Source organism: Battus philenor, unplaced genomic scaffold (genome assembly GCF_028537555.1).
Source record: "Battus philenor isolate CCGP_79_NKW_IND1 unplaced genomic scaffold, ilBatPhil1.0.hap1 SCAF_9, whole genome shotgun sequence".
NCBI lineage: Eukaryota > Metazoa > Arthropoda > Insecta > Lepidoptera > Papilionidae > Battus > Battus philenor.
The window spans coordinates 6,492,017-6,506,342 of NW_027181759.1; the positions used below are offsets into that span (position 1 = coordinate 6,492,017).

Genomic DNA, 14,326 nt, shown 5'->3' on the forward strand with positions numbered 1-14,326 from the left:
TTTTAATAACTTTAGTAAATCTATTTATACTATAATTCTTTTTAATTTGTTATAATTTTTAGAAATAAAATCAAATTTATTATTTTGCTGATATAGAATTTACAGTAGAGGGCGTGAAAAATATGAACATAAAACCGTGGGTAAGATTTTCTCTATTTTTATAGCTAATAAAAATATATATTCATAATTATAACGTGTTTCATAATTATTTATTAATGTAAGCCAAGTTATTTTTAACAAAGTTTAATAATCGCAGTCCAGATATTAATTCAGTTACAACGAAAATAACGACTATTTACTTTCATTTATTTTCTCTGTAATAATGCATGTTGACAAAAATTGTAACCAGATAGGTGGAAATTTTTTTGAAATACAGAACGCACCCTTAACTGACTGCTGATGAGTAGTCAGAGTAGTAAATAAATATGGCCGTCAGTCAAATAATAACGATGTAAACTATTGTTTACTGTTTTTACTAATTCTAAGACATGATAAGTGAATTTGAAAATTTGTCTCTTGGAGGAAACAATACTGCTAGTAATCATGCAGATCCTTTTACTCACGCCGGTAACGTTAATATTTGTTTTAATAATGCGTTACTCTTTGAATATGACCCCAATGCCCAGCCTGTATGTTTAAAATGATTACTGTATCGGTGAATGTTTTTTCAGAGCTGACCCCTGAGCAACAAAAAACATTAATAGATATAAGACGGAGGAAAACAGAATTGCTGTTGGAAATCCAGGTAAGTGGAGCTTCCAGTCTATAAAGTTCACCAGAACAGTATCATATGTAAGTTTCCACCAATAAAATACTAAGAGTATTTACTTTTAGAAAGCAAATTAAATAGTAGTAAATTTGAAGAAGTGAATACTTTTTTTTAGTCAAAGTATGTTATATTTTCTGGACATTTAATAATTTGTTTGTAGTTATTCCTTTAGCCTTGAAACTAACAAAGTAAAACTTAATTTGAAAACAAACTGTGTTAGTCAAAATATTTTGAACCAATATCCTCCTAGTTAAAGATCTAAGAAAAACTTTAAAAGAAATCACAATAATGTGTCTAGTATTTGGTGTTTTATTTTAAACTTTCCATTGTAATGTTGTTTGTTGAACACAAAACTTATTGAGAAATGACTTCTTACTCCTCAATGTTGATTGTTAAGGTAGTAATGGACTTAATTTTTATTTTAGTAAAAGGCGCTTAACTTTGAATTATTATTAATAAGAAAATTGGATAAACTTGATTCATGTCTGTCTTAATTTTAATTGGTTTATATTTCATAATTGCCCTTTTTTAAATATTTGTATTCTGTTGTAGAAGTAAAACTAAAGATCCGATGAACTGAAATTATTTTAACACATGTTACATGTTGTAAATAATATTCACACATATAGGTAATATATTTTTGTGAAAGATTCATTTACAGTTTTAGGAATAAACATTATAATCTCCAACTGTATAAGGCGTTTAAAGCATAAATGCTTGAGAATGAATAACTACAGGATCCACTGAGAGAGCTCCATAAACAACAAAATCCACGAGTTTGTTGTTTGTTGGGCTCTTCTCATATGAGGGTGCAATTGAAACCCTCAAAGAAGTAGTAGCAATCTTCTAAATTAGAGATTACTTATAGCAGTTTCAAATACCCTATTGCAAAAGTTCTGAAAGAGTTAGCTTACTGAGTTATAGGGGCCAGTGTAAAACTAAGATTTCTCTACACCCTTGATTACTTTTATTGACTTTTTACACCTTTTACATAATAGGTATATATGCTCCATGCAATAGGCTTTTGCAGTTGTTACATTTTAGAGGATTATTGAACTTAGGCATATCTACTATCATTTTAGCATTATTGTTTACTAATAACCTATTCATTATTTAAAAGTTGGTCATTTTATTAATAAGCATTATTTCACATAACACAAATACCTTATCTTCATGTTATTTTAGGAAGGAAAAATAGATATTATGTATTTTTTCATCCTTTTAGGATGAATAAATGAGTTCCTTAAATAGTATATATATATATATGTATATATATATATATATATATATATATATACTAATCAATTACTTTCCTCCAATACTTAGACAATACAGCACTTTCATTAACAAAGAGTTAATACTAAAGCTTCAGTTTATTAGGAGCTACATCATAAAGATCAATAGATTTCTAAATTGATGGAACTCACATAAAGTTGCTAAAAGTAAGAAATTTATACTTATTAAATTGAAATAATTCTTTATACAGGTGATTGGTTGTAGATGTAAAAGTTTTAACTGGGTTAATGTATAGTTTATTCGCTGTCTCTAAAGGACACACTATCCCAAAATTAATAGTTTCAGATGAAACAAATAATGTGATGATCACATTTTTAAAATTCGGATTACTGCTTATTAAAATTAATCACTATTTACTATCTATCCCCATAGTTGCAGTACTAACAGAAATTATAGGCCCAACACATTACAATTGGAAAAATTCTTTAATATATTACAGAGAGATCACTTTAACCAGATTGATTGGAAACAGGTGTAAAATTTAAAAATAAAATTGATAATGATTTACGATTGACCTATAACCAATCACCTGTGTATAATTGGTAGTAGTTCAAATGTGAATTATTTAATGTTTCTGATTTGGAAATTTTAACACACGATGATATTGGAAAAAGGGTATTTTTTAAAATCAAGACGCATACCACGTTTCATTCAAATCTGTGGTCTGGTTAGGTCTGACGTGTGCCGTCAATGCTCTGCTTACTACGCCCGAGCGAGAGGCATGTACTTCATGATACAACGCGGTAAATCGCATCGAGCAATGTCAGTTGCTGTCAGAACGCGGTCGTGTCGTGACGTATTGTTTGGAGCTACATCTCAATACCGGTCATTTATTGTCGCTTCCCGCTACTAGTGATTAAAACAAAATTATGTGAAGTGTATAATTAACAATTATCTAGTTGAAGTGTCAGTGCCGTGATAAAGTTAATAGTTTTAAATCACAATAAAGCAGTGAGTGAAAATTTGGCTTGTTAGATGCCGATAATGTATTTTCTAGTCTCGATTAATTTAAGGTGAAGTTGACGATGTTAAATGTAATTTAGTTTCGTTAGAAATACAAACAATGAAAGTTTTATGGAATCATCATGATTAATTACGTTAAAAATGTTGATTTAATTACTTGATCATTTAATTTTTATCATTTTATATTATTTTTTAAAATGTTTGTAGTAAAACTGGTTCATAAACAGCGCATATGTAAAGTATGAGAATTCTAAACAGATTTTAAAATTTCAAAATATAACTTTCTAACATAATTATTATTTAATATATTTAGATTTAAACTTCAGCTTCTGTCAGTACTAGCAAATCATTGAGTTATTTGTCACGTCCCTGATTCATACTTTGTTTAAAGATTGAACAAACATTATTGATGAATGTTACTAGGTTTATCTCAAATGTAACAATGTAAACTCTATTCACGTAATTAGTACCAGGATTTGTGGTTATGTTAATTTTAAATCGCCGAACGTTTGAAGCAAGTACTAGTTCATAATTCCTCCGTTCCAGGAGATCGTAAAGAATTTATGCCACTACTGACCTTTATTCTGCCACGAAACAGTATTCAAAAAGATTTGTTTGCATATTGCTTTGTGGGTGAACTGATAAGAATTTTTTTGCATCAAAAAATAGACGATGCATATGCGAACATATAAAAATAACATAGTAGCTCTCAATTACTATTGTAATTGCAAATTAGTTAATAAACAAAGCAAAGGACTAAAATTTAATACATATACAAACTTTATACTTTAATTGTTATGTAATGAAGGTAGTATTTTTCCGAGTTAGCAGAGTTAACGTTTTTAATATTTTTTGAGTAATTCCCCCTACTGGACAAACATTCCCTGACAATGGTGACGATTCAGTTATATCTCATTACGTTTCCTTTCTCGCTTCCGTAGCGACATTGATAACATCCGATTTAACTGTATAGAGTGTACTGTTTTTACGGGTGTTTATGCAAATTATTATAATTTAAAGAGTTATATAAGGTTCTTCAGTATAAATATGTTTATGTAATATATATTTTTTTATTTAAAATTAGCCGTTATAAGTTTGTTTGTAGCAACCAATGGCGGTAGTACAATAATTGTACGTTTCGCTGTAAATGTCAATACAAAGAGTGTCGTAGACACCGCGTGAAGCGATAAGAGACATGTAACTACGTATAGGTGATATAGTTGTCACGGTGCCAAACTGCGTCGACGTTCGCAACTGTCTTCAGTCAGTTGCGTTCCTTAGAGGGAAGTGTATGGCGCGCGATGTGTTTGCATGTTCGGCTGTTATGCGGTGCTCTTTGGTGGCCGGTGCTGATGAGGTGCGCTCGCGCAGCTCGAAGCTATGACGACGACTACGATCAGGTGTGTCCACGAAACTGCTTCTAGTATAAGCATAACGAAACTAAATACCATGTCGTATAGCTTCACCTTGGCAAAAATCTGACGCGTTTTTCACTTACTCGCTTTATTGTGTCGTAGTTTTGTTTATATGTGTGAGCTTTATAGGTTTTGCGGTTTGAAGCTTCACTAATATCGTGAGGTAGTGCTTACCTGTAGCGAGTGTGTGATGTGCAGCGTGCGTTAGCGCTCGATAGGAGTAATGTTTATCAAGGCCGGGCCCGGGGCCGTCGAAGAAGAGCGTCGTGGTTCCGTATCCAATTGGTTTTCATCTTTGAGACGGGGCGGACGAAGAAGACGTGAAGATACAACTGTTCCCACCGGCTACGGTTCTCTTGGACGGAGAAAAGATGGGACCCAATCTCGCGGGAAGACAAGATCCGCTTGGGATCTTACCACCGTCACAAGACTGGTTTGTATTTCACTGCTACCGCTTTCACCGAGAATAAATCCCTGACCATTATTTTTCTGGAGATATTTCTCTTGGCAGTTGTCCAAATGCGCTAAATCGATGACGATTTTGAATATTAAAGTAAAATCGTGACTATACAAGTTTAATACATTTATAGAACAAGGACTCTATGTACAACGTTTAAAGCTAGTGTGATTTATATTTAAAAATCTTGCAATTGCAGGGTAGTCAACAAAACGACGACGAGTACATCATTGTCTCGTAATTAAAAAGGCATTGGCCCCGCGGCCAATTGCTGTATTTGTTACGGCGTGGCTATATTAATATTTAAATAAAGGAGGGTGCATTATTGTTTAATTATTATAAATTGTCAATTTTAAACATAAAATCTAATAGTTTGAGTTTGCACTATCATCTATTACTACATTTCATACACTGTTTTATTTTCGTAAAGTTTATTATAAGAACAAATGTAATACAAAAGTTTATACACCTACTTACCTAGTTTATATTTTACTTATCAGTTACTCTAGAAATGAGATAATAGTATTATTGGTGTATATGTCATTGTTTGTTTTGTTATAATACATATAAAGTATGGCGGTTGCAATTGTGAGATACGTTTGAATATTAGCCATTAAAAACAACCTTAGCGAGAAACGAAAATTAACAAGGACAATTACTAAAATATCTATAAAATATTAAAATAGAACAGAGCAAACATATACGCTTGTTTACATTTGTAAGGGTTCGAAAAACTTACACAAAACAGCAAGAATCATAAAATTAATTATTCTTGCTAATTTAATATTAACCTGCAGAAAACGAATTTAAATATATTTGTTGAATAACAAAAATTGATGAGAACGTGTAAATAGATAAACCAATGTAAAATTCACAAGATATGATTGTACATATTTAAGTTATTTTATTTTATTAAATAATTTCCAATTTAATACTCCCTATAATTAGTTATTTCCGTAATAAAAGAAAACTTTTATGGAGACTGAAGGTCTAGTGTGAAAAAGGAAACGAATATGTTTTTCTCCAGAGAAAATACACACTATACTAATAAAGACACGTGTAACTCAGGATTTTGATATATAAATTTATGTAGATATACATAATGAAAAATTTTTATAATCATCGTTTAATTCAAAACATGAAACATCAGTAATATTGGTAACATTTTTATGATTCTGTCTGGACGGGAACTTGCAATAATTATCAGGAAAATTCCATAGATCCATTAGCAGCAATAACCTTCATTCACAAAACGTACACATTCATGTAACGACCTTTAGGAAGTTGTATTATTTTCCTTGTTATTCGTAGGCAAATCTGGTCTTTTATGATTGAACTGCAAATATTTTTTTTATTCAAAATTAAAACAGTCTCCTATTAATACTAATATCATCGTCATATGATGACGATTACGTATTAAACATTACTATATGAGAACAACTTCATACTTTATTTCAAATTCAGGAATTGACTTATTTTGTTAGCAGTTTTAAACTTTCGACTTTAGAGAGTATGTCGCAAAGGCCTTTCTAGTCCAAACTGAAACTTTTTTGATTTTTAAATGTTTTACTTACTATAGAAAATTTAATTGAGGTTAAAGAAAGATGACTTTCAAGTTTTATATCTATTCGATTTTTTTCTAAGTTGTTATAGAAATCGTAGTAATATATATATTTAATGGAAAGGAGAAATATCTGCCAATTAATGTATAGTACAGCCTATTAAAAAGTTTTAAATATAGTGAATAACGAAATCATCATATAGTCAGCAAAAAGCATTTTTAAAATTAAGATTATTTATTTTTTCACCCTTTTTGTCATGTTATCATGTTTCTAATTGCGGACTTAATGCCTTAATATTTCTTTTAATGATAGGTTACTATCTTCAGACGTGCAGATTTTGCATTGCAAGAAGGCAATGGGCAGTCGCATTGCAATAAAGTTTAAGTATGATCATTTACTACAGGATGATTGGAAAGTAGTAAAACGGAAGATTATGCATTTTCGATTTTCATTTATTTTTTGATTTGCATCTATTGGGCACAAGATTATTGGTAATGTGAACCTTTGCTATTTAAACCTTTTTTATTGATTACAGAGGATTAACGGTAATATTTATTTGTCGTTTTAGCTCATAGACGCCCAATACAACACAGGCGTCCCCCAAAAGATATCTATGATAAGATGATTCCCAGGTAATGGGCAGCAGCGTTCTTTGCGTACTATAATACCACATTGATCGCTAACCCGCCCACCAAGCATGGCGATATAGCGATTATGGTATATCCCCCATAGATATCTTTGCACAATCGAACTTGCGACTTGTGGTCACGAATTTCAGTCTTCTACAGCTGGGCTCACATAGCTCGCTATTTATTATCCGAGGGTGTTATTTTGAGATATTTTATTTTTTTATATTTTTTATCGTCATGTTTATTTGTAAAATTATATGGCCATTAATTGGGCCATTTTTCTTACAAAATTGTTAAAAACGGTTCTACAACTCAATTTAACAGGTAGTATATTATCGTAGCACCCTGGAGTTATGATAATGCTACCGTACTACTTTTTTTATCAATTTACGAAATCAAATGTACACATTCTTCTTTAAGTTTGGAATAGTATATCTGTTAAAATTCAGTTCGTGTTTCGCCTAGTCGAACTTAGCGAGTGGCGCCCTTTATTTATATGTAGACTGGACCCGTGTTTTTATATGCAAATCGCTTGTATTTAAATAGTCGACAATGCCAAGGAAATATAATTAGCATTTGAGACTTTAACCTTCAATACTACCTACATTCTAACAGCTGAAATAATTAATGAATATAAATAGGATATTTAACGATATGTTATTTTATTATATTACTTATAATATTAGAAAAAAATATATAGTCGTACAGTATTAAGTTTATATTCATTATCTTTATTTAAACAATAACTGATTCGGCGAAGTTCTTTCCGCCTAATAGTAAATGAATAAGCACATTTCGGGTTTTTAAATTACCAAAAAAAATGTTAAGTTGAATTTATCAATTAAAAGATTTATTACGATAATACTCGTAGAAATTAAAAGTACTCGTGTATAACAAATCTACGTTTCGCGATATTTTTAAAATAAATTGTTTTATATATGTTTCAATATTGGAGAAACGTTTCGATATATCATTTTGTTTTCGTATGAAGGCTGCTTGTAGCAGTCAGTTGACGCTAACTGTGAGTCAGACTTTCGTTTTGTATGCGGATATCTGTTACCTCGAACTGTATTGACGCATCGAAGAACTTAAGATCATGAAAAAGTTACAAGTTTAAACCGGTAGTGCACTGAAATTTTACTTAGCCTGAACAATTTAAGATCATGTAAACGATTATTTATATTAATATATTCATTAACATAAAATTGATTCGTCCTTTTGGGATAAGGTATACGTGTCTATAATTAAATCCTTAGAGCTATTTTACATTTATCCGCAAAAAAAATCAAAGCTTATATTATATAGAAAGATTGACAAAAAAAGATTATATGTAAGAACAAAACTTGCTTAAGATGAGTTTACTGCTGATTTTTAGGCAACAAATAGAAGGTTAATGACATTGAAAAATTGTCGTTAAATGTATCTATAAATATATCTATACCTATCGAGCTTCCCGTCAGGTTCTTTTCGATAGAATCAACATTCCGAACCTTTCAGTAGTATACGAAGAGAATAGTTACCAATAATACTATGTATAAATATATACATATGGAAGGTGTTCAGCAAAGCCGCCTATTCTGAAGAATTAAATAATATAGATAAAGAATAAATAAAATAGGTAATTCTCTCACAATTCGGTAATTTTCATCGCAGGTAGTTACAGGGTACGAAAATCGTTTTCTCAACACAAAGCCTGTTTACATAAAAGGGCTCGACCGTGCATAAAATGACGTGTCAATGCACAATGTGCTGTCTGGTTGCTTTTGATTCGCTTCGAGCAAAGTTGTCGGCTCGCGTACTTGATTATGTAGCGCTCTCGTATGATTGCTTTACATTCATTTTAACGCGTTCCCGCCACCTTATCAAGGAATTTAGCGATTGAGATGTGTGTTGTTTTGCGTATCACAGTTTAAATAAAGGAAACCATATGTTGTATCTCTGCTAATATTCTAATCATACAACTGTTTCATACAATGGCTAAGACTACATTTTCCTTTCTCGCAATATCATTTTAGTTTATCTACAATACATAATCTAAATAACATCTCAAATTAGCAAGAAATGACAAACAAATTTTTGAAGTATCTGTGATAATGACATCGTGTTATAAACTTAGGATACATTTTGTTAAAATCAAAAAGTCTAGCTGTTAGAAAATCAGCAGAGTCATACCGCCTTTTGCTTATCCATGGTTTTATTAGCCGCAGTGCGTTACCACTTGGACGCCAAATACATTTTTGTTGCCAAATTTTCAAACTTATTATCTTGCTTTCGTATGTCTCAATTCTCGTTGTAGTTGATATAATAATAATATAAATAAAATTTTGCATCTACAATCTTTATGGCCATACATGTTTTTACAGGAAAAAATAATTATTGAATTTTTCGAAATATATCGCGACTGAAAATTGTCGCAGTGGTTAATTTCTCGCTATTTTCACATCTTATCTAAAGTTTGAACTTATTAGTTTAATTTACGTTATGTAATAATACGGTTCAATTAATTTCAATTTATAAGTCTGGGAATATTATATTTTATCATCCTCCACGGCCGATCCGTGCTTGGCGGCGGAGCCAAATTGCTATGATGACCGGCTCTGAAGAGTCCGTTGCGCGCGTTAGCTCGAGATGTGAGGTGCTATATATTCTCTGCCTATACTAGGGAGGAAAAAGGGAGAATTTTTCTCTTCCGAGTCGGGGCCACTGAGCTGGCCTTTGTTGACGGGGCTGCGGATGTTCAAAAACGTTCCTGTGACCTCTGGATGCAATGCAACCATAGAAACATTGATGAAGGAATATTGTGGGGATTTTGATCAAAGCAAGTCCCACGTAATCTGTTGTTGCCGTCCTATAGGAAAGCATTTAATATTATATGAAATAAAACTTTGAACTAAAATTACAATAGTATTTCGACAGTTAGTAGTAGGTATTGTTACACCGGTCCTTCTCTGTCATTTGTAAGTAGTACAGTGACAGTAATGTTAATTTTTATGATTGTCGCACTAGTGCTAACTGCTCTAGTTCCAATTTACTAATTGGTAAATCCTTGAGCGCAAAAAACTTTAAAGCTCGTTAGATGCATTCCGTCAAAAAGGTCAGTTGACACTGAAATATAAAAAAAAATCTTTGCATTTATAGTTTAAAAATTTTAATAAATTTGGCTCTTTGAAAAAGGTCGCCGTGAGCCGTGCATTATGAGTTTGCAAATATGAACGCAGACGTCCGTTTCATCTCGAAACGGTTATATTAAATTGCACTCCGCCGACGAGGCAGCGTATTTTCTTATTGAGCATAACCGTCATTGTTGCGGGAGCCCAGAATAGCCCTGCTGGAGGGGAGGTGCCTTGACCTTGCCAGGGGTGGTGGGGAACGCGCTGCAACTCGCTCGGTCACCGACTCGTCCGACTGGTTTGCAGTGTCTTACATTCTACGGCACAGTTAGGCGTTATCTCGTGACGCATTAGCATTGCTATTTGGCAGTTTCAGATAGTTTATCTTCATTAAATGTATTTATAATTAGTTGGAAATGTACTGTTGAAATAAGTTATTGACACTCTTTATGTAATTTTATATTCTTTCCTTTATGACAAGGAATATGTTTTACGATGAAATAAATATAATCTTAAAGAATATTTAGTTTAGTAGACGATCCCCAAGATACAGGCTCTGCCTAGTTTGGTAATTTCTGGGAATGTTTGCATTTGTTCCATACCTTAATTTTAATAGTTTAGAAAAGTTTGGTTGAGTTTAGTTAGCGATAATATTGTAGTAAGTTTGTGGTACCCACAATGATATATAGTGTATATTTTTCAAAAAATAATTTATTATAAATTTATCTAATAGTTAAATAAAGATTACATTTTAATAATTGTGTAAACGCAATGTTTCGCAATACTTAAACTACAATCAATGTTGATTATGAGACGTATATTTATAGACAGAAAATAATGTTTAATGTATATAAAACCTGACGTTTAACATGTATAAGTTTATGACGTCGAAATAATTTCGTTTGTAAATTCGAAATTAAGTTTGAAAGTGCATCGGGCGTGTGATCAACGCCGCGTTGCCATGGTTACGTGACACAATGTCAGCTTTCAGTGTCGTCCAGCCGATTCCGTTTGTACGTGACACGAATTTCCTGTCACTGGGGCAAACAAATTTGGCTCAAAAATAATAAACATATATTCAAATCTTTTGTTTGTTAATTGTGTTATAAAAAATACAAATCCGCTTACTTTTTGACCTATACTTTCTGTGTATGCAGTAATTTTAGGGGAAACTATTTGATTCCTATACAGAGTGATTGGCTGTAGATGTAAAGGCTTGAAAGTAGTGCATGAATCGCTCATTGTGCGCGAAAATATTTAAAGCTTTTACACATATTTCTACGTGATCACTTTCACTCAAATATGTACACATTAATTTAATTTTTATTAGAATGCGACAGGCCAACATGTTCTGGCAGAAGTCTGCAGGGACTGATAGTAAACAACAATTAATTTTAATATGTGATAATACAAATTTTAAAATCTATTTTTCTTTCTGTATTTCCATTACGTTATATACATATATTTATATACATTTACAGTAAACGAACTATATATTAATCTATTATTAATTAATAATTATTTATTTATAAAAGCAATATTTAGTTTCTTGCATTTGTAAATTAAACACAAATATTAAGCTATTCGGAGATAAAATATTTACGATACTTACGAATATTTAAAAATGTTATTAAAATTTTTGTTTTTGCATTTTCTTATCTTTATTCATAGATAGCCAGTAACGTTATTTATCGGCTATAATAACTAAATTATATTAATTTGTACCTAACTTTATTTTTAATTACATCTGAAAATAACTCATTGACGCGTTAAATATACATGTGAATTTTATAGAAATAAATAATAACGTTGACATATAAAAAATTACGTGCGTATGTCTGAGTCAATTGCACTTGAAAGCAGTGGTTGTCGTGTCTATAATTATTGTAAGGCATGGTGGGATGTAAACGTAATTCTTATATTCGTAAAATTCTGTTAAATATGTTAAGTGTTGTCTTCAATTATAAATGATAGAGATTTATTAAAAAAATGTTTAATTTCTGTGATTCTTATTGTCAACTCCTTGGAATCCTTCTCGCTTTCATTTTACGAAGTTTAAATAGATGTGTTCTCAAAATGGACTTCTTTTCAACTACTCCGAAATTTGGGCTAGTTTATTGAACGACTTACATATTTTTACACTTTCCCTATGTCTCAATTTTACGTAATATTTCAGTGAATTTTTACGTCGTTAGTATTATATTAAATACAAATTTATATTAATCCGAAATATACTAAAATAAATAGGTTACCACCTCACTGTTGGTATTTTCGTCCAGGCTTGAATGCTGCGGTAAGTAATAGTCCCAAGAGGCACTTAACGGCGTCGAAACCAGGCAAAGACAATTACCCTTAAGCCGTCCGACCGTTCTTAATATTTTTTCAAGCAAATGCTACTTTTTATGAACTATTTTTGTTGTAAGTAAATCGTAAAGACTCATTCTTTGGTCATAAAACAATGGCTTACATTGTGGCCACATTATAAATGGTCATACCCTTACCATTTGTGTTGGGCATCGACCCATTAGAATTTAATTTATTAACTGAATAATATTGGCAGTGTTTAACTAAAAATGTATCATAGTATATAAAATAAGTTTTAGTGTACATGTTTATTTTTTTTATATTATTAAGTACTTTCATAATAATTAAGCTAGTGTGTTAATTATATTGCTTATAATCTATTTTAAGTTTTCTCATCTTCTAAATTTCAAAATTCCATAATCTTTTGTACACACAGATATCCATAGCCATTACATGTTGCATGAACGTGCACGGACTCAAAAGTTTATGAAAAGAATGAAAATAAAAATAATACTTAGCCAGTTTGTATTACTCTGTAACCTACATACGATAATATAAAAATGTTACGAGTTCTCGTTAGTTATTTTTTTGTTTTTACAGCTCCTGAATGAGACTGAGTCACGTGTTTTATATATCGTGGGCCTATTTTCAACAACCTTTTTTATATCTCGGTGTTTTAATATGTCAATATAGAAAAGGGCCTTGCCCATAGATTTCCATTAAGACAGACGACGTTAGCAAAGTCGTCCGTACTACCTTGTAGTTTTGGTGACCCTTACATATACATATAATAATAATTTCTCACGGTCGGATAAAAAAAATACTAAACTTCGGTTTTCTGTTATTATTCTTGATTCCGACTAATAAAGAAAAGATGAAAATTAAAATAAACTTATTTATTATTCGTTTAAAAATACCTTCTCTCTATGACACTGCTTAATGAAGTTATTTAAAATACATCTTCGAACTTGCTCTGACTCTTCTATCGATAAATATTTAATCTAACATAAACCTTGTTATTATCACCCTAATCCGAGTAAATTTCCTAAGAGATGGTTGTTTTTATCATTTCATATTATAAATCGTTTTTTATTTATGATTATTTATTTTACTTAGAGATCGTACGCAGTTTGTAATAATGCAAGAATGCGAATCAAAGTGCAAGCAGTGTCCTATTCGTGCATTTCTCATTTTGTCTCTATTGTTGAACACAATGGAAAGCAAAAATAGTAACAACAGTGATTTTATTTGAAAAGGAAACTAGGAACCTGCATTTTGTAAGTTTTGTGAATGTTCACTATTCTAAAGGATTCGAGCCTACAGAAAAATAACATTTTAAAATATATAATGCCAAAGTATAAAAGATTTTATTATGTACAAAAAATTAAACGTGCTTTAGTTAACATTTTTTTTAAATCGTTTCAAAGAACTCTCTAACGTCTATAGGAAGTTCATTCGTCGGTACCATATTTTAAAGCAGTCTCTTCAATAGCGTTTAACGCAATGAATCCATCTTCTGGTGATAAAAATGTATTAAGGCAAATGTAATAACGTTACGTCACATCTTGATCGCGGAGTATGCGGGCGACTAGAAGCTGTGGGGATTACCAGCGCAAGATAATTCTACGCTAAGATGCTAGTAAAGAATACCCAGAAACTCCGCGTTTCAATCTGCAGATTTCGTCAAACCTCCTTTTGAAGGGTTTTAATGAATCAAGTTTTTTTCCGTATAAGCATTCGAAAGACGAAAAATTTTTTCTTCGTGCTTCACGTTTGTATTTTAATATTTTAGAAAAAACAAATTTTTAGTTTTAATTCGAA

The 14,326-nt window shown here is 31.3% G+C and overlaps 1 protein-coding gene across 5 annotated transcripts in view; it reads left to right on the forward strand.

Annotated features, from left to right (window-relative positions):
- The first annotated feature begins 415 nt into the window (after nt 1-415).
- step (cytohesin steppke) overlaps nt 416-14,326 on the forward strand; it is a 55,785-nt gene continuing 41,874 nt past the window's right edge. The window contains exons 1-2 of one of the 5 annotated variants that reach the window (XM_068775737.1): nt 416-567; nt 672-745. In XM_068775737.1, the coding sequence (XP_068631838.1) occupies nt 489-567; nt 672-745 (153 nt within the window). In that variant the 5' untranslated portion in view covers nt 416-488. Of the gene's footprint in view, nt 568-671; nt 746-2,845; nt 3,079-4,028; nt 4,429-4,545; nt 4,877-14,326 lie in introns of those variants that run through there. The other 4 variants (XM_068775735.1, XM_068775736.1, XM_068775734.1 and 1 more) reach the window with 4 other exon arrangements.